Source organism: Hippoglossus stenolepis, chromosome 1 (genome assembly GCF_022539355.2).
Source record: "Hippoglossus stenolepis isolate QCI-W04-F060 chromosome 1, HSTE1.2, whole genome shotgun sequence".
Lineage (NCBI taxonomy): Eukaryota > Metazoa > Chordata > Actinopteri > Pleuronectiformes > Pleuronectidae > Hippoglossus > Hippoglossus stenolepis.
The window spans coordinates 6,869,492-6,890,871 of NC_061483.1; the positions used below are offsets into that span (position 1 = coordinate 6,869,492).

The window sequence follows — 21,380 nt, forward strand, 5'->3', positions numbered from 1 at the left end:
CCATGTGATCCTGAATAGCTTTAAGCGCGTTTTAAGTACCAAGAAAATGGGCCAGTGCCAGATTAGGTTCAAGCTACTTAAACACCGCCTACATTTCATACTTATCACTGAAGAGTTGATATTTAAATACTCCATTCTACATTCAAATCAGTGCAAAATTTTTCTCACAAAAACTCACCTTCTCCTCTCATATACAGGTGCTGAGGAAACTGCAGAAGAACCATCTGTGTCAAGACTCGGGGGGGTGAACGTTGAGAGGATGTCCAGCCACTTGGCCGTTTCTTTGTGAATGGAGTAGAGGTCAGTACCTATAAAGTCTTAACTGTCAAGAAGCAGGGAAAGGCAGTGGTTATCTTTAAGGTCCTCAAGTTCCAACAAGCTCCCGCAGAGGAGAGCTTATTTCTCCAGCTGTCATTTTTAGTGCAGATAATTTGCTCATGCACGCTCTGTATGTGCAGCCTAACCTCTTATGCATGCAGATTTGTGCTAGACTTCATTACATAGACAAATTAAATCTTCTGCATATCCACTGTGAAAGAGGCCTGGTCTTATTTGTATGATAGAATAACTAAGCACAGCTGCAACGAGTCCCCCAAGCTCTGCATTCCTCCTCGTGTCAACATTGATTAATTTTTGATTGCATAAGGAAAAGACTGGGCTCTGAACTAACTCTGGCTGCATTAGCTTGTACAGCAGAACTGTGGTGATTTTCTCTCTGCACAACCCACAACCCAATACAACAGTATTATGATCATCATTATGTGAGAGGCCATTACGTCCCATAGTCATTGTGTGATATTGTTGTTTTAATAATGTTTTATTTTGAAACCTCCATGTACAGTAATGTTTGCGGCATAACCCTGTTTTGGTTGCACAAAGACTAAAGTGAACATGCAGTTTTTTCCTTTGGTTAACATATGAAATGACCACAACGTAAAAAGTTGTGGAATGTTTACATATATTTCAGTAAACCTAATTTAGTTTAGATTTTTAAGTTGTTTGTTAGATATTAAACACACAAAGAAAAAAGAAGAGGAGCTGTTCAGTGCAGAAAAGCAAAAGTTTTGAGTCCAGGTTTTACAGACAAATAAAATCAAAAGGTCTTAGAAAAGCAGCGACTCTGTATTGCAACATGTTTTAAGTTTGGTTTTCCTATGATCTTGATCTTAACCCAACTATGAAGAAAAATATGAAAAGATATTGTGTAAATTTCTTCTAATTGGAGGAAGCCAGAGTCTTTTCTTTTAGTGTTACAGTGTTTTTACAGAACACGACTCGCCTACAAGCTTCATGTTTACTTCAGTAATATCAAAAGACATTTTGTCATCAGGACATAGAAACCAGTATAAACCTGTTAGGATCAACCTACAAACAAAGCCCCACACATGTGCTGTACATATACGTTGTTAGCATATGAAAATATCAATTTTTGAAATGTAATGTTTATTCAAGATTCCCCAAATTACCTTTTTAAAGTTAATGTATTATTTGTTTATCGTAGCTTGTTGATCAGTCTGTGCACAAACAATGTAACTGAAGTCTAGTGTCACTTCATACAGACCTGATTCTTGCTGCATCACTTCTAGACTTTGTGCAGTAAATCCTACCATAGTATTATTTTTTTTCTTAGCGACGATGTTGCAAGACAAACAGCTAGCATGGCCTGCCTCTAAAATTATGCATACATTTTTCTCTTGTCTCCCGTCCCTTTGATTAAGAGTTCGCTTAATCCCTGAGTGGGCCTCAGTTTTGGTAATGACCTGCTTAATCCTCCAACTGGAGATAACGCGCACAGGCACATTAATTCAAAGCAGTGTACTCTACTCACTAGTATTACTGAGCACGGACGCAATTTCACAACTTTGGTCTGTTTTAGGTTTATTCGCTAACCATCTGTCATTGTTTTTAACAGTGTAGTGAAGAAGAGTACAAATATCCTGTTTACAGGCCTGGAGTTATTTGTCTGAAAGGTTTTTGTTTTATATTTTACAGTTTAATGGAGATCACACTGAAAACACCAACAAAGAATTGATTTGTCAATTGATAGAAAATGTATCTAAATAATTTTTAATTAACTGACTATTATGTTTGAAGTGAATTGCTGTGGTGACACTCGGCCAAAGCGAGGAAGTGTGGCTGCAGTCATAGAGCTCCGACCCCTCGACTGCTTGAAGACGTCATAGAAAAAGAAGCTAACAGCAAAACAATATGGAGACATCATAGTGAAATTTAGGGAATTGTGTTTTGTGTGTCTTGCAGCTTACAGACCAAATAATAAATCTGCTTATTGAGATGAGATTCTGAACATTATTTTATACTCAAAACAATTTGTGGTTGCAGCCATGTTGTCAGTAGATCTTGTGAATCTAAGTAACTTTTATAAACTACGTTTTTAAAAAAGGTGGCTTTGTTGTGAGGCAGACATAAGTGTCAGTATGATTGGTGGTTTTACTTGAAGTGAGTCCTCAGTGCTGTTGTATAAGCAGACGTCTGTGCTCACTGCAGCTCTGGTGTCATCTTCAGTCTGTGACAGAGCGACTCTGCAGACACAATGACCAGGAGGAAACCTACAACTACACCCTCTGCACAACATTTATGAATTGCATTGGTTAGCTTGTCCTGGCTACTCTGTGACTTTCACTGTCCAGTGAAACTGACCTTTTGTAGCGTTGAGTTATTGCCACATTATTTGGGCTGCCCACGACCAACTGGGCAGTAGTTATTGGTTCAAGCCATTCCTTGACCATTCAGCACATGCTCATGATATAATTTCAGTTATAATAATATATAAAAATCTGTTAACACTGTGCTGTATTAAAGAAAAGCAACCAATCACAGTTCTTGCTGGCATGTGTAGTTCCATTTTTGAGGAGGTACACGTCAGCTAAGGTGAAGTTTAAGACATAACCTTGGAGCTTATGCACGTCACCGCTGGAGGTAAAGCATAGAGGCATAAATCCAGCTTAATGGCTCCAGCTCAGGAAAGGTTAAATTAACTGTAGAGTTAATAACTCGATAACTGACCTCAGATCAGTGCCGACTTCGCCGACGATATTGTTGAGTCAACCTTGATTTTTAACAAATCTTTTTTCAAAACAGAATCTACTGGTGTTTTATTCCTGTGATCTGTCTGTTGTTGAAATTTCGTTTTATAATAACATTTTTACAATTTGCAACATGTTTATATGAACTCGCATAATAAATAGTTGTGGGATTAAGCAGCATTATTTTTCCCCTGTCAGCTGCTGCCGAGAATTCGCCCTGATGCCTACACATTATCATAATCAGGCTGAGAACCACAGCAATATATATGCACACGCAAAATACACAGACCCACACAAACCCACACAAACCATCCCATCTGCACAGGAGCTAACATACCTCACAGCCTCAGCATAAGCTGATAAATTATAGCTAGTCTAAAAATCCTTATTTCACCCGTGCAGGAGAGCAGTGAAACCATCAAGAGTTTAGTTCGGGCTACAGCACCTGCACCTCACGCATACACTGGGCTTCTGCTCCAATAGCTCCCTGAGGGTGGCTCACAAGCTTTTATTGCTGTGATGACTGCTTGTGATTTTAACGCCAGAGGACATCAGGAGAATGAAAACAACTCTACTCAGCCGTCCCTTTGCCCGGTGCTGCAGCAGGTTTGACATTGTTCTAAATGCACCGGAGACCCAGACAGAGATTAGCAGCTATGTTCAATTTGAAGTGCAGCTAACAAGGGCACATGTTTTTTTTGTTTTGCTGTTTAAAGATTTGATTTCATACATCGACTGCTCAAGTCGGGATGCAGATGATGAAACAAACAAGTGGTGGTATTTAGAGACCTGCTACAATTGGCAAGACTTATCACCAGGAATTTTAGGGGGATTAAGACATCCAAATAATTCAGTGTGTTTAAATAAAAAGTGTTATCTGTGTCAGGCAGGATTAATGCCCATAGATTTAAGCCTGGGGATAACTTTCCACATTTGATGAAGCAATCGTCAGGGCATCCAGCTAGCTAGCCCTCGTATGTTACAGCTCATCTCAGCTCAAATCCTCACAATCAAAGTCTAAAGCCTTTCGACGATCTGCAGAAGCAGCAAAGAAAAGGAGCATTATCGGCCATGAGAGCGGCCCGAGACCTCAGGGAGTCACGACTGAGTTTGTTCATGTGTAGAACTGTCAACAGTACCATGTAGGATTCATCAGCCACATGCATGCATTGCGTAGACACTGAATATGTTGTTTAATGTTTACAAATACAGCTCCAGCATGTAGCTGAATGAGGTCATTTTCTGTTGGCTGTTTCCACTCCACAACCTGTGAATGTGTGACAGGACTGTGAATAAGCAACGGGAGGCAAAGTCCTAAACTCACTGCATTCATCTTAGTTGTCTTATGTGAAAGTGTTATATAGCAATTTGCCTCTAAATAGCACTTCAGTGAAGTGACAGGTTGTTAACGAGGTGCCAGTTTGGAGTTGATCTATTTTTATGTTTAAGGATTAGATAATCAGTCCTGAGGTCCTACACATTATTTTCTGCTCAATGACTGTCACAGGTCAGTGACAAGCTGGGAAGTTCCCAGAAAGTACAATACTGAAAAATCCCCAGTAGCTGTTGTCGGAAATGCCACTTCCTCCAAAACACAGCAGACAAACCTACCGCATAATGACCCTCATCATGTGTTGTCTTCAAAACTACAGTTTTTTTTAATGAAAATTAATAAGGGAATTATGGTTTTGTTTGGGCAAAAACACAAAAAGCAAAAGCCTCCATTCATTCCTCTCTCTGCATTTATCAGTACATATGTTAAGGTTTGATCGTTCGGATATTCTCAAAGAATCTTATAAAATCTGCTACAAAATCTCAAGAAGTCACTACCAGCTATTTCAGGCACTTTTCAATTTCCTCAGGCAGGACACTTGGAGCATGTAAGCTGAAAAGCTGCTTTTGTTTTCCCGTATCTTTTGCCTTTATCTGTCAAGCGTGGAAGACTTTTATCCTCTGGCAGGATTGTCTTTCACCTCCTGTCCAGTCTCATCTATCTTTTTTTTATACATTTTATGTCAGGGTAGTTTTCCTTCCAGATCAAAACAGTGTTATTACCCGAGGGGGTTGTATCCATGCAAGGCTCCTCAAGTGCTGATAACCAGTAGTTTAGACAAAGGTCCATTCATACTGTGTGTATATATACAACATGTCCTCATAACTTGAAGAAAGTAAATAAATAAAAATCTAAATTTTGAACAGTCACATGCTTGGTTAGATAAATAAAATAGATGATCATCATCTCCAGTGTTTGGTCTCTGAACAAGCACAGTCTTTATTGGCACTACTAAAAGGTTCAGCTTGTCGGGGAGATAAACACACAGCCAGTCTGAGCTTCTGAATAAGCAACCATTGCTGTTGTGTTTCTGCTGAGAGCAGACGTCTAATAAATGTAAGTGAATGTGGGTCAAAAATACACCAGGGACAGTTCTGCTACTGTCTAAGTAGCTAAATGTTGTTTGGTTGCCTTGTAATTAACTTGTACACAGCAGCCGATTTGTCAAAACACAGTCGAGAGGTGTTAAACTGAATTGTTTGCATCGACGCAGTTCACAGGACGTAACAACACAATGTTAATAATCTATGTGGGTTTAGAACGACTGGATGAGTGGATTGCCTCGGCCAAAGCAGGGATTCAGACCAGAACTAGCCCTGAGTTAAAGCAACACCAGCGGCACTGAGTTTGTGGGGGATCATATTGTCTAAGGTCCTTGAAGTCCAGTAACAGATGAATATGTCAAGAGATTTTTCAGATGCCACAACACTGCAGAAAGGATTGTAAACAAAGACTGTATATAGAGATTTATGATGTCTCAGCCTCTCTCTCTCTCTGTGTGTGTGTGTGTGTGTGTGTGTGTGTGTGTGTGTGTGTGTGTGTGTGTGTGTGTGTGTGTGTGTGTGTGTGTGTGTGTGTGTGTGTGTGTGTGTGTGTGTGTGTGTGTGTGTGTGTGTGTGTGTGTGTGTGTGTGTGTGTGTGTGTGTGTGAGAACGTTTAAATACGTTTCTCATAAACGAATCAAACAAACACAAAATGAACTTCAGCACTGCTCAGATCCTAGTAACTTCTGATTAGTGTTGGTATTTATTAACGTGTAAAGTGAGCACAGGTCAGCAGGGGAGGGAGGACATGCGGCAGGGTAATCCAGCACTGTACAAGGATACTGGACATTGTGTGTCTGCCCTGATCCTGAAGCAGAGGTGGCTATAATTTGGCGGCGGCGGTCCGGTATTGTTCGGTACCTACCTGCTGAGCAGAAGGTCCATTTCTGAATGATTTGCAGTCTATTGCTTTACCAGCGTTTGACTCTGTACAGTACATGTGAGCATTTAATACCAGTTATTGGGAACAGCCTGCTCACAGTTCTGTCCTTGAATTCATACTACATCTTCTCTCCAGTTGTTATTTAATATAATAAGGAACCATTTAATAAGGATAAGCAAAGACAGGATAATATGCAACGACCCGTCTGCATTTATCTCGTCTTCTTGTCCCTTTTTGACCGTGTGCGCGTCCACAAAGTATAATATAATTATAATAAAGTGTTATTGAAGCAGAAAACATCTTTGATATTTGCAAGACTCCCTGCCAGATCCTTCGCTTTTTGACAAGTGGATTTTCCGCAGTGTGTCGTGTGTCTCATTACTCCGACTGTTGATGAGTTATATCTGCTGCTATACTTAATTTATCCCAATGAAATATGGAACAAATAAAGTTTTGGTTCTAGTTACATTTTCTTGCTTGCACTCTGTGTGTCTCTTTTCTCTGCTCTCTATTTCGCTTCCCTTTTTTGGTCTGTCTCTTGTTTTTTTAATAAGAAACTCATGTCTCCAGTGAGTTTCTTTCAGCCTCTTGAACTAGTTTCAGCCATATAGCAAATGGGTCAATGCTTTTTTGTGTGTCAGATGTGGATGAGACAGACCTGAATCAAATCATTCATGACTTTTGATCCATAAATCAACTGCTTTTGTAATTTACTTGCCGGTGACTCCTTCACTGCTCCCACTGTTCTGTCGTCTGGGTAAATTGCATTTGTGAAATGGGACATGGCTTCAGACAAATTGTCTCCTAGTCATTGGAAAGCATTAGGATAGTCTTTATGCTGCAGTGCTTAAGCCCATGTCTATCCTCCTTGAGCCTGAGCTCAACACTAGCGACAAATTACTATAAAAAGAGCCAATTATTTATAGTTGGTTTCCTGACAGGGTTGGTCCTACTTATCTTTCAAGGTGCAGTCCTCAGGCCTTCCGCCTCCCATTTCCCGCACTGACAGAGCTCTGCCGGCCCAATCTGTTATCAGCAGGCTGACATTTCTCCAAATATCAATGATAGCTTTCATGTGTGGCAGTAATTCATCAGCCGCAGACCAAAGTTTTTATCCCGCACCAACTCGAAGACAACAACAAAAAGTTTAAAACAGGATCTAATGTGCTTTTCCTTATTTTCAGTCATATAACACTACAATGTTAAATATCCATTGTGAGTGTGGCTACATTTTCAAATAAGGAGGTACAAGGTGTGAAAGTAATACCTGTTACAAAAACCCAGCCTTCAGATTAACTTGCTTTCAGTGTATTTCCTTACTTCTTTAACAAGCTGATCTCGGCTCACCGGGGAATTCTTTTAAACGGCTCCAAGCACAGCTCATTCTCACAAAACAGTCTACTTAAGTAGTTTTAAAGGCATGTAATGTACTTCAGTAAGTAATTGACTGTACAGGTTTACTGTACAGCCGTTTGGAGAAAGCAGAGTAGCATTTCAATGACTGAGGGGTTTTAAAAAGTTGTTTTTTTCAATCTAACATCTTTTATTAGTTTTAGTTACTAGTTACTTAGCTTTACAGTTAGAGGGATGTGTGCTCTTAAGGAGGCCTGAGCTAATACTGCCTGTTTAAGTCAGAGACTCGGATAAATAAGGACTGTTATGCAAAGCGTCTCAAAGAGTCACAGAATAGAAAATATCGACCTGGAAATAAGCGTAACATGTCCCCTTTAAACTAGAACTAATATGAAGGAGTGTTGTACGTGTCTTTTCCACCTTTCTTGTGGAACAACAGTGAAAGTGAATCTGGTGCTGTACCTATTTAAGTGATACATTATTTATGTATATTTATTACATCAAATAGCCTAAATTCACTGTTTTGCTTTTTGCAGTTTTACTCCTAAACCTTAATTTAGAGGAATCTTATTCTTCATCTTCTGTTGTAAAAGCACTCTAGAGGTCCATTCTCCTATTTAAGAGTCAGACATTAACCTTGTTCAAAAAGCTGCCGGCACTATAATTTGACTGCAGCGCTATGGCTGATAGCAACTGTCCAATTAATGCACAATAATCAAGCTGACCTTTTAGTGGGGGCTTTGTTTAAGCTGAGATATTGAAATTAACTTGGAGAGTAATGATTTTGCTCCTCTCCCTCCTCCGTCATCAGAGGACCTGGTTCTGTTGTCACGATGATAGTAAATTCTATGAGCTGCAATTAGTGTGGAGGAGGAGACCTCAGTATGTACATTGATTTCTTGCTGGCGTGGTGAAGACCCCGGAGATGCACAGAGAACATTTAAATGTGAATCAATTTTGACATGTCTGATTTGCTCTCTGCTGTATGAGATCTCCATCCAATTAGGCAAGGAATTTGGTGCATCATTCCATTCAGAGTTATAAAACAAAGGAACTTAAACATGCCTGTATTTTGGCCATTTAGTCGTTCATCCTTTTGGTTTCTTTACATGTTGCATTCTTCCAATTAAAAAATATTTTTACTTATAAGGTACAATGCAGCCATTTGCAGAAAATAGACTTGTAAATAAGACACATGAACACAGTGGTGTTCAAAGAACAGTCCACGTCTTGTTATTGGTCATAAACCAGTTTTTTTGCATTTACCATCTCTCATCCACATCTCGACAATGGCTCCTTGTTTCCAAATTATTTCATTCAAAGTCTGAGTGAAACTGTATCTGACACTAAGTAGCCTCCACAAGTCTAGAAGACACATTCTTGTTGAAAGGACAAACTGTGCTCTCTCACTACAGAGCCCGTCTTTCTCACTGCATTGGCAATACAAATGCACAGACAAAAAAAATCTTATACAACTGTGGCTCCAAAGTCTGGGAAAGAGGAACATGAATTCAGGCCTGCTGTTACAGTTGCTTAATTACTGCAGTGCATGAAAACATGTCATGTTGCATAACCTGATTTCTGGTATTCATTTATTGGTTTTATTTTTATTCTGGCCACAAAAAGGTTGTGCTATATTTTCATCACTTCATCATTTGTTCTCAATTAATAATGATTCAGTAACATATAATGACATATAAAGAAATTATGATTTAGTTTGTATTTATTTCGTGTGCTTTTGTCCCACAGGTGACTTGTGACCATGCGCTGCCTGGCTGCTCGGGTGAACTACAAGACCCTCATTGTCATCTGCGCCCTCTTCACACTCATCACCGTGTTGCTGTGGAACCGATGCTCCAGTGACACCTCAGTGCGCTTCCTGCCCCGGGCCGCCCTCGTGGCTCCCAGTCCCAGGGTGGGGGATGCCAGCATCAGCAGCCAGCAACACCCTCCCCAACCCCCAGAGCCCCCGCCTGTTGTTGGGGGCGTCAGCGGCATCAAGTTTGAAGAAATTGACTGCCTGATCAACGACGAATCAACGATCAAAGGGCGGCGCGAGGGCGGAGAGATCTACCTGCCCTTCACGTGGATGGAAAAGTACTTCGAGGTGTACGGGAAAGTTGTGCAGTACGACGGATACGATCGTTTTGAGTTCCAGCACAGCTACTCAAAGGTCTACACGCAGCGCGAGCCCTACCACCCCGATGGAGTCTTCATGTCATTTGAGGGATACAACGTGGAGGTCCGTGACCGCGTCAAGTGCATAAGTGGAGTGGAAGGTAAAGACTTTAATTATTGATGTTCACATAGTTGAACACAGCTTGTCGTACATAAAATTAAGTTACCGTGCATCTAAACACCAATATATTTAAGAAACTCGTATATGAATTGTGTTATTTTAGATACTTGGAAAAACAAACGTGAAAAGACGTCGGGTGCTCACAGCAAAGATCGATCATCTCATTCTATAGGAAAAAATACACTGAGTTTTTCAGTTTGGATGTTTTGGATTTCCAATGTCAGTGTGCTGGTATTTTTTTCCCCCTATGACACACAAGAGCATAAAATATTCAACATGCAAACACACTGACAACAGTAGTTGTCACTCAGTAGAGCGAATACCTCTGGCAACAGTCCCCTTAAATCCAGTCGAGCTGCACCACAATTCACACACTAGATATATAGCAAAATCTCACAATATTACAAAAAGTGAAGACAAAATCCTGGATCCGCTTTTAGAATCAACAACAACATTTAATGGGTTCTTCTCTGACCCAATTGGTGCTTCCTTCCATCAAGTGTCATATCTGTCCAGTTGTTTTTGTGGATTCTTACTCACAAACCAACCAACAAACAAATGGACCATTCAAATTTCAATACATTTTTATTTGTTTAATGCCAAATCATAACATAGATTATCTCAAGGCACTTTCCATAGTGAGGTCGAGCCAAACGAACAGGGTTGAAATCATAACCTTATTGGTGCAGTTAATAAACCACCAGGTTTCCTCACTCATTCATAAACCATCAACACAACAGAAATTGAATGTAAGATCATGAGGAGTGTATCTCATCATAAACTGTGATTCACTTTTAGGTTTTTAATAAAGTCCACACCACTGATAAATATATGGTACATTCAATGAGGTCTATTTCAGGAAAGTGATGCATCATGAATGAAATGACTTAATTTCAGAAGCACCTACTCAATCTCTGCCGCACATTCCCAAATGAAATTTCACTTTTCTTTAAAACTGATTAGAAAGTCAATTAAAATCGTATATTTCCTTCAGTCAGACATTTTAACATGTCTTTGTGTAGATAATCCTGCTGGAACTCTGGTAAGTGAATTCATTTCTCTCCTCTTCCCTCACACTTCGTCCTCAAAGTTGTTTCCCTTTCAAAATAATTGCCAGGAAGGATCAATAGCTCATTTAAAAAAACTATTAGTTCAAACCCCATTGTCATCAATATAGTTCCGTGCCCCGCTTACTTGAAGAAGTACTTCTTCATACTTGACGTTCCAAAATAGATTCATTCTACGTCCTTTATTGTCAATTAACAAAAGTCACCGTTAAAAGTCACAAAAATAAGGTCACAACAGGAAGTCAAAGTGAAGCGTTCGTCCCCCAAAGTCTTCCCTCGCATAGTCAAACATTGGTTTTATCATTGAAGTTGAAAGGATGCAGTTTATAGTTATTCAGCCACAGTCCTGAGTCCTTTTCCACTCCAGACTTTCCTTCTATGGTGGGTACATGTAGTAAATGTTGATTTATTCACGAGTAAAGTGTCAGTTGCAGAGGTTAGCTTGATGAGTAATGAGAGCCAGTGTCTTTAAAGAGCCATTTTCCAGCAGTAAATAGGTATTTTTGCTGAGATGGATGGTGCACTTTCCAACATTGGCATTTTTTTTTATGTGTTGACAGAAATCTGCTTTTCAGTTCATCACACAAACAGAACCACTGAGTGGTTTTCTTTATGGTAAAATCTGCAGAGAACAGGATTGTGAGGTTGGTCAGAAAACCTCAAACGCATTTGTTCGATAGGTTCCATTAACTTAGGTTGTTTTTCAATAAATTGCTTTTTATATGTTTGTAGCTCCATCTTTTTTTTTTTTTAATCAGAACTGCTGCACGTAATGGCCTTTCTGGGCGACAGGTTATGCTACCTTCATCATAGTTGTGCCCAAATGCAACACATGCATGAGAGGGAACATACGTAGTGGAAAATGGGTCAGGCAGGAATACAGCCCTCTCTCTGGGCTGAGCAGCAGGAAGCCCAAGTTATTCTCACCCTCCAATTGCTTTCAGATCGTTTCTCTTCGTATAGAACTGAGGAAACATTTCTACGCTGCCACACACTTGCACTCACACCCGCACAATTTATCAAGGTCCATTAATTAAGCCCAAGGCTCTGTTGCTACGTAGCACTCCACATCCACCAGCTTACACACCTCTTTTCAACTTAGCATATTTTTTTTTATGTGAAAATAGGAGTTCATTAATTAGCCTGTCACAGTCAGAGGCACCTTAGGGCTTAGACAAGGTCATGGGAGCTTTTTCTCTCCCGAGTCTCCCTCAACCCGTGGAAAAGTGCTTTAACAGGACCCACAGCAATATGAAATGTTATAATGACCGCTCTACATCACTCTAGCATTAAATCGCTGGACGTCCAGTTAAATTGTGCTGATATCCGCAGCTCAAACAGACATTTGTTTCTTTAAACTGTGATGGTATTGGGATGAAACAAATTTAGACTGAGGGTGTTTCAGACAGTCTTTGAATGCAAATGTAGGTTGTCTGGATTCATGAAACACTTGCAGCGCTACTCGTTCCTCGCCGCATCTACCGGAGGGCCTGTGATTTCACTGTAGTTTAAGATATTGAGGTCTTTAATTCCCCAGAGTCTCCATGACACAGAAGCAGGTTCCTTAAAAAAGTCTTCATTAGTCTAAAATATAAAATTAACAGGTTATAAAGTGTCTTTAAAAACGCTTAGACACAGGATGTAGATTTTTAGGAATCATTTGTTACTCCCAATCCCAATGAGAGAAAACACATATTTTTTTAATTACTTACTGAATGCTCTTATTGTCCTTGGAGCAAGGATGCTAAAAGCAGACGCACTCTCTGTAAGCTAGCGCCAACATAGGGCTCTGCACATTTACATTCTCGATATTAATCTTTCTATTAATCTTAATGGAAAATGGAAAATATTCCATTCAATCAATATTGTTAGTTTATACCTTATCTGTTCTGTTTTCAGAGGCTGAGAAATTGAGCAAACTGCTCTTAAGGAGGGAGGCTTGTTGTGGGAGCACTGGGGTTTCAGGTGAATTGAAAATGGTTTCAGGGGTCAGGTTGGAGGACGGCGCAGCAGAATCTTGCTCTGTGCTCCTGGGAGGTTAGAATGGACTCTATCAGGAAGGGCAATCAGGTTGTGTTCTACGGTCATCTCCTAATACGGTTATCTCCCAATACGTTCACCAGGTGATAGATCTCCAGACCACTGAAAGCAAAGGTCCTGTTGTGTCTGAACACGGTGACCAAACAACACATCATTCAAGTTAAATGAGAGAGTAGGAGACTTAATCCACGCTGACTTTGCCCACACGTTTTAATGCAGTTACAGGTTGGTCTTAGATTTCATTCCGAGTGGCATTAAAAGTCTTAAAAAGTGTTAAATCAAACTTGCCTTAAGCTGCAGGAGCCCTGAGAAGTTGAGAAAAATGAAGCTCCGGCAGCCGGGCACTATCATTAGTGGAAGTAGTTAATCCTCCCAAACAACACCCTCTTAAATCATGATACGTCTCGTTTTTTGTGTCTCCCACTTCCTCTTGCACTACCTTTATCTTTGCTCCCCGTTCTGTTGCGGACCACCATCACTTAAACATTTGTTCAAACACAGTAATAAAACATGTCCTATAGCTTTTTAAGTGCTTGATAAAATGCTCACATTATCACTTATGCTCTTGATGCCTGGTTTCGTTTTTACTTAACGCAATATATCACTTTCTAGAACAGAGGGGGACTAGTCTAACAGAATCAAGGGCACCTCTGCAAACCACTGTGGTTACAGAGCGATTACATTGACTCCAAACCACAGAGCAATTTAAGTGGACAACATTTGGATCTCATTTCAATTGGTGCATTTTCAAAATTAAATAAAATTGCGGTTTGGAGACAGCGAGCATTGTTATTCTTTTTCATTTGTGCTGTTTTCCGATAAGCTTACACCTGCAGTGCATGAAATTTTCGTGTAATTACCTAATACAGCTGGGTTAGAGCCAGATGATGCAGTTTGTCGAGTGTTCAATCCCCGTGTTCTGCTGGGTTTCCCACAGAATTAGATGGAATCTGTGGCTGTAGCTGCCCGGGGTGGTCGGGCGGGGGGGGGGGACTCGAGTTGCCACAGTCTAGTTAATTAATGGGAAACAGTGCTCTGTGAAACACTTAACAGCAGGAAGTGAAGTATCCAGCTTAATAATTAGAATATATAAGTGTTTCATGATGAACTCAGCTGTATTCCAAACATTAAAGCAGCATTAAGACGGTTTAGCCACCAGGAGGCAGATATTCTACAAAAACACGTCAGGAAAACTCAGTCCTGACACACCATTGGTTTCTTAAACTATTATGGAAAAGGAAGTGGCAAACAATTATAAAGAATATGCCCAGTATTCATTGGCCCTTCATGACACATTGGAGACATTTGCTTCAAAGTTGAAATGGAGCGTTTTCCTTACTGCAGCTTTAAGTTCTACTCACATTCATCCACATGTCAGAGTTTAGGGGTCAAAAACAAAAGTTAGTCTGTAGCTACATTAACTTCAGTGGGTTTAGAAGCTACTCTGACACATAGAAGACCTAGAAGAAGAGTTTGAATTCAAGTTCTCTCTCTCTGGTGTCAGAAAAATATGTGGAGGCTTAACAGTCAATTCCACATGGATTACTTAGAGTTATTCAGTGAGTAGCACACTGTTACAGAGTTAGGATTTTGACAGTCATTTGACTTAAGTTGTCAAGGGAGATGCCCGTAACAAGACAGGCATGGAGAAAAGTCTGGCAGGGGATCGGAAGAAAGTGGGAGCTGGTGGGGATGTTTAAGTTTGTATGTGAGTTTATGTATTTCTTTCTGTTTTCTTTTACCAACGCACTCGAAAGATATCGGTTTTCTATCAGGAGGTGTTGTACTAATTGTTATTATTATTATTATTATTATTATTATTATTGTCTTGATTTGAGGCTGACAGATCTTTTTTGCTGCACATTTGCGTTGACCAAATGCATCATAAGTGTAATTGTCTACATACTCGCCATGTACACGTGCTACCTGAGTATTCAAGTAGATTTTCAACCTGAAAACACAGGAATAGGTTAGTTTATGGTTAAAAGGGATCACGGTGCCGTTATAGAGGGAATGAGAGGTCGGTAAATCAACAATGTTGTGACAATTGAGAGTGTCTGCCCCCCACTGTTAATATGCGTGCTGCATCGTGTGGATGCGTAACATTAATTTCTGAGGACGTGCACAATCGAAGCACCAAACCAGACCCAGGATATACCAGCTCCTTGATGCTCCTGCATAGTAGTTGAAAGCAGGTGTATCTCCAGCAGAAAGCACAAGTGATCAGCTATGTTTGGAGCGGTAATTATTTTTGAGACAAGCAGGCCCATTATCACCAGCGCTAATCTGAGCATATTGTGTTCTTCTCGGGAGGATGGGGTTTGAATTGCACATTTGCTCTCTCTGTCACAAGGTCTTGAAGTGAACTATCTGTTAATCAGAGTGATGCTCCTGCCCGAGCTATTTCTGGCTGTGTGAACAGGGAAGCTCGCCTCCGGTGAAATGCAGTAGATTAGCTTGGATTTCACCACGCTGTGAAATTATTAGCCATAGCTGCTGCTGCCGGTGTTTTTTTTTACTTACATTTTTCTGCTCTTTATTTGTTATGACCATTTTCTGCTCTCTTCTGTTTCTCTGTTTACAAATTAAGATGAACTCAGATTTGTATCTTTATTAGTGCTGTACCCAGTCGCATCCGGTTACTGGAAAGTTTTACAGTTATTAATTTGGTCCAGTTTTACTGATGTAATCATGGTTATGTCAGCTGCCATGTTAAAAGGAACATCTGCTTAATTCCCTGCAACGAGTTGAAAAAATAAATGATCACCACAAGATTTAGAACCATTTTTAACACTCCAGAAGTAACCACTAGAAAAGTAAAACAAATTACAGAAGCGTAATGTATTTTGCAATATCAATGGTCCCTTTTCGTTTATTTATTTTTACATCTTTCAATTTACCACTCTCTCTCCTTTTTCACCCAGGCGTGCCTCTCTCCACCCAGTGGGGCCCTCAGGGCTACTTCTACGCCATCCAGATTGCTCAGTATGGTCTGAGCCATTACAGCAAAAACCTGACCGAGCGCCCTCCCCACGTGGAGGTCTACGACACCGCGGAGGAGAGAGACAGCCGGGCCAGCACAGCACCCTGGAGTGTGCCGAAAGGTTGTGCTCTCAGCCGTGTCCACGACAAGACCCGAGCTACCTCCGTGCGTCAGTTCAGTGCTCCAGGTAAGCAAACCTGCCACGAGCCCGGACAGCCTCCAGGCATGCAGCTTATCTCCTTTAACTGTGGCTGTAAGAGGCTCGATATGCAACTGCACCCTCAGGACAGGATGAGTCACCGGCACAGTCGGAGAATACCAGCGGCTGATGTCGGTTGACAGCGGACACCCCACGTAATCACCGATTCCTATAAATTACAGCATTGATTAAAGAAGCAGCTTCACACATTTCAACCTATTTTTTTCTCTTAGACAGACACATTTATGTTGTCTAAACGAAACGTGAAAATTCCTGCTGATGCTTCAGACTCCTCCTTTGAGCGAGAACATGACTATCAGGTTGAAATTATATCTATAGTGTTGTTTTTTGCTGAAGTCAAGGAATAAGTTAGATCGGGTTTTGTCAGATTGTGTTTTTATTATTTAAAAATTATGTAGATTATCATAACGTTATTTCCTAAATCATGTCATATTAATTATAGTTATATGTCGATCAAATCACCCTAATAGCTCATAACACAGGCAGTATAATAACATGTTTATACATGCGTATAGATGTATATATAAAGGGTGAGTCACAGATTGAGTTAACATCTCCATAATGTCACTGAAATCTTTGTGAATTAGAAAATTGCCGGCAGAACTATAAGATCCTTCCAAACTGTTGAACTGTCGCCCTAGTGTCTCTTTATTTCTCCTCAAGTACGTAATTAACACACTTTCATAAAATGTTATCACTCGTGATAAAGCTTACTGACTTTGCACCATTTTACCTCCAAGGAATCAAATTTAATTCACCTCTCTCACATTGCATCCCGGACTCGTGTGGTACTGAGAACACTGTGCTCCAGGTGCCTCGGACCATGTAGTCATTTGTTATTGGGTGCAGTGTTTTCACTTATGCATCTAAAAATTGATCTTTGAAGAGGGAAAATATAAAACCTCTTGACTCTTATTGTTATTTCAACTGCATCCCAAACAGAATTTCTTTCAGGGCAGCATGAGTATGTGTCGGGATACAGATACTGTGGATTTTAATTCTGACCAAATGATTCAGAAGCACAGATACAGCTGAGCAAATCAATGCACGGCATGAAACACTATGCCAGAGATCTTTCATGTTCATTTGAGAACTGTACTCAATAATTTGGGTCATTAAAGGAAAAACACTGAGCTTGTGATAACTTCCTTCAGCATGTGCTGTACTCTCTGGACTCTGAAGTAGTCCCAGCCCTCTCAGGTCCTCCTACAGGAGACCAGTCCACGTTCTCCTGGGATGTCTGGACCATCCTCAGGGTGGCAGCTCCCAGAGCAGTTGAGCAGGTTTAATTGGAAAATCTGGCCCTGATCATTGCTGAGACACGTAGCTTTACATTCAGCTGCTGGAGTCTAGCATTGGAGACACTGTGGGACCACCTCAGGCCTCCTATCCTGCACAGACAGCTGGTATCAAAGGCAGCCAGATGTTGTCTCAGGTCTGAGGTCAGTTTCAAAGTCTGGATAATGTACAGGAGGACAGACAGGACCAGGCTGGTGCTCGGCTGTCTGTTGCTCTAATAAGGGAGAGACTTGCTCAGGTGTCAGAAGCACGATTGATCCTGCGTCTCACATCCCGGTCGCTCCTACAGCTTTTTTTCAGGAAAATGTCCGAACTTCAGTACATGTCTGAAAGTAGCTGGAGTTAGTAGACTGCTGCCTGTTGACTCTTAAGCTTAAGCATATCTACTAGAACAAGTTGGACACCAAGGTTTGTGTTTTTAGTGCTGAGATGTGACTGTGCAAATCTACAAGTGGTCTAAATAAATGACAAAATTTCTGCCCTAAATTTACAACTGTAAAATAACGACGGCCACTTTGCAGAGATACTTTTTGGAATCAGGAGAAGTCTGAATCTTTTACCCAGCGATGACTCTGCGCTCATTCTTCTCATCTGATCTGCTGAGATTTCCAGGACAGTCTCATTTTCTCTGATCTCTCTTGAGTGGTTCTCTCTCTCTCCTGAAATTTTAACCCCTCCTCCTAATTCTTCAGCTTTCATCCCCTCATCATCATCATCAATTTCCATTCATTCCACCGCTCTACAGCTTTTTGTCTCTCTCTGCTCATCGCTCAGCTCGTAGCTTACAGCTTCAACTCTCCATCGCAGCTCTCTCTTTCCTTGACATCATCATGTTTTCATCATCACTCTTCAGCCTTCCCTTGACAGTCTTCGTTCTCCATTAATCTTCACTGTCTATCACCGTATTTCCGTCTTCAACCTCTATTTTATCATTTCCACCTACTTATCACCCCTCAACCCTCTTGTGCGTCCTAAACGTTGCAGTCATATTTGTCTGATTCATTTTAATGCCTTCTGTTCTCGTACATATTTCTTTATTTTATTCCTCTGCTGTCAGTTTCTCTCTCTGTCCTCTGCCTCCCTTCCCTTCTCCTCCTTCTCCCTTCTTTCTACTGTATCTAGGGCACCTGTGTTGAGCAGCCCCTCAAAGCCTCTGACAAGTGGATCAATCGTCAGTCCCCTGATAATAACCCGCTGTCTACCATCTGCACATGGCTGCATGAACACTGTCCTCCACAGAGCACCTTTATTTTCTCAATCCCCTCGCGGTTCGATTATTGGAATAAGAATGTAGTTTGTACAGACCAATCACTGTTAGAATTGTTCACTTGTTTGCAGACGCAGTAACATCTGGCACCAGCTGTACTGCGTCTAAAAGGTTTTTTCCAATCTTCAAAGTGTTGAAAATTAAAGCAGATTTTATTTGGCGTTTCTTAACAGTGATAAACATACAAAGTCTCTTTTAAAGTTGTTATCCTTAAGATTTCAGTCCTGGGAGACCTTGAGCAGCTACTTCATCACAAATACAAAGTCAGGCTATTATAAATGCCACTGTGATCCGCTGATGGTTTCTGCAAATTTTAGATAGTTCTATTACACTGAAGTATGTTCAAGTGCTAAATTTCCCAGTAAGTTTGGTTTTGATTAGTTGTTTGATATTAAAAACAGGATTAAACATGACTGACACTGACTCACGATAGATCAAGAGCATTTATCGAATACTGTTTCTCCACAATCACCACGATATGTTGGTTTTATCTCTGGTCAGTGGGAGGAAGTGGAGACGTGTCGTCCATCTTTATTCACAGTTAATGGTCCACACAGACCCAAGGCTGAAAGGTGCATCTTCTAAATACTGACTTGAAGGGGGTGAATACTTACTCAAATATTTATTTTGTAATTTTAAAGATTTATGAGAATCACTGCTAAAGATTTTTTTTCTTCCAATTTATTCATATTAAAAAAACCTCATTAAAGCTACTATTTAAACAGAAAGTTCACGGTTAACTAGTTTTATAATTCTTTCGAACCTCAATTTAATAATCTCAAAGGCCAACAATCAGGTTGTCATTATGGTTTCAGTTTTATCAAATGTTTAAGTTTTGGACTCTTGCCTCTATGAAATAAGCAATTTGAGTTAATTACCTTGGCCTTTGGGAAATTATAAAAAGTACATTTTTCATATTTTACAATATTCCATGGACAAAAGATGAATTGAAGAAAATAATTAATAAATTAAGGAGAAAAATAAAACATTCAAATTTCCTAGAGGTTAAATAAGCACCATGTCTCCAGTATGTGTTCAGAGATTCTGTCTGAATCCTCGCACGACATTGACTGTTGTCCTGTCACTTGGATCTTTTGTATCCCCTGACGCACAACACGCACCGTACATGTGTTTTCACGTGTTCGCCTCACACGCTCGCTCAAGTATACAAGCAGGGTTTGTGCCGACATGAGCTTCTAGCCACATGTCTCCTCTGTCTCCTGCCTTATTGCTAAACAGCCGGCGAGCTGAGCAGAGGAGGTGGAATCTCCTCCTCTATATTCCCTGTCCATCCTTTATTGATGGCAGAGTAATCACAGGGCCAGCGTACAAATCCACTTACTCTCTGCATTGCCTTAAGTAATGGATTTATGAGTGCATTAAAGAGCCGTAGTCATCCAGAGGCCCCTGCCAGACTGGCTCTCTCCTTCACTCTCCTGCTGATCAACTCTCTGTGTCTCCGTCGACCTCGTCTGCTTCTGCTTTTTCAGCTCGTGTCATGCGAGATCTCTGTCTCCGATTCTCAATTGTCTTCTCACTGTTGGCTCATTTTCACTCTTTCCGCTCTTCAGCTGGTCTTAAGGGCTCTTGTGCGACCCATCATTCCATTACCCTCCTTTTTCTGTTTCCTGACGCCTCCACGCTGGCCTCCCTCCGTCCTTCGGGGGAGCCTTGATTAGAAATAAGTTGGTTTAGACCAAGGAATGAGGCCGAAGGGGAGATCAATCGAGCGCTCCAGGGTTTTGAAATGAACTCAACTCAAGTTTAACTGGCTGAGAGATGATGGGGTGTGAGCGGAGCCGTGGCAGTGTGTTGAGTTTTGTTGGAAGGAAATGGGAAGAGTAGAGAAGTTGCACTCTGTCAGGAAACGGCTCATGTGAGACTCCAAATATCTCAGGAGGAAAAAGAGAAGACGTGGAGAAGACAGTGGAATTTATACGTCATTTCTTCCTGCCTTCAGCTTTTCCGTGTGTCTGACCCCAACAATCTCCTGCTGCTTTCTTCATATGTGAAACGCAAACGCCGTAAAGTTTGGTCTGTTCATGCCGGAAAACAGCATTAATAGTAAGCTCTACAAAAACCTACTGTGGAATATGTAGGTCAGTAGTATCAGTGCTGTGGTGAGAGCTGGAATGTGTGAAAGTGTAACTCGGTATGAAAGAGAGAGTGAAAAAAGAAACCTCACAGAACCAAACAAAAACCCTTCCTCCTGGGAGGAGAGGGAGAGAGACAGACCTCTCGTATCACCATCAGGAGAAAAGCATTCAGATGTGGCTCATCTTCTCCTGACGCCCGTCTGTCACTCTGATTTCCTCCTCAACAGGCAGAGGAGAAAAGAACACACACAAAGGCTGCTGACGGAAAGTACCACACACAAAAAAATCCCTTCCCCAACATGGAAAACATCATGAGGTTGAGGAAATATGTGAAGAAGAATCTTTAATGAGGAGTTGTTTTAATCAAGCTTCATGTATAACTTTAAAAAGTACAATGACAAACACAATATTGTTTTCAGACGATGCAAATAAGTTTTCCTGATCAAAACAGAA

At 40.8% G+C, this 21,380-nt stretch overlaps 1 protein-coding gene across 2 annotated transcripts in view; it reads left to right on the plus strand.

Annotated features, from left to right (window-relative positions):
• glceb (glucuronic acid epimerase b) overlaps positions 1 to 21,380 on the plus strand; it is a 43,499-nt gene that overhangs the window by 15,706 nt on the left and 6,413 nt on the right. Inside the window, exons 2-4 of one of the 2 annotated variants that reach the window (XM_035156123.2) lie at positions 198 to 300; positions 9,406 to 9,935; positions 15,987 to 16,232. In XM_035156123.2, coding sequence (XP_035012014.2) covers positions 9,419 to 9,935; positions 15,987 to 16,232 — 763 coding nt within the window. In that variant the 5' untranslated portion in view covers positions 198 to 300; positions 9,406 to 9,418. The remainder of the gene's footprint in view (positions 1 to 197; positions 301 to 9,405; positions 9,936 to 15,986; positions 16,233 to 21,380) is intronic. The other variant, XM_047339945.1, reaches the window with a different exon arrangement.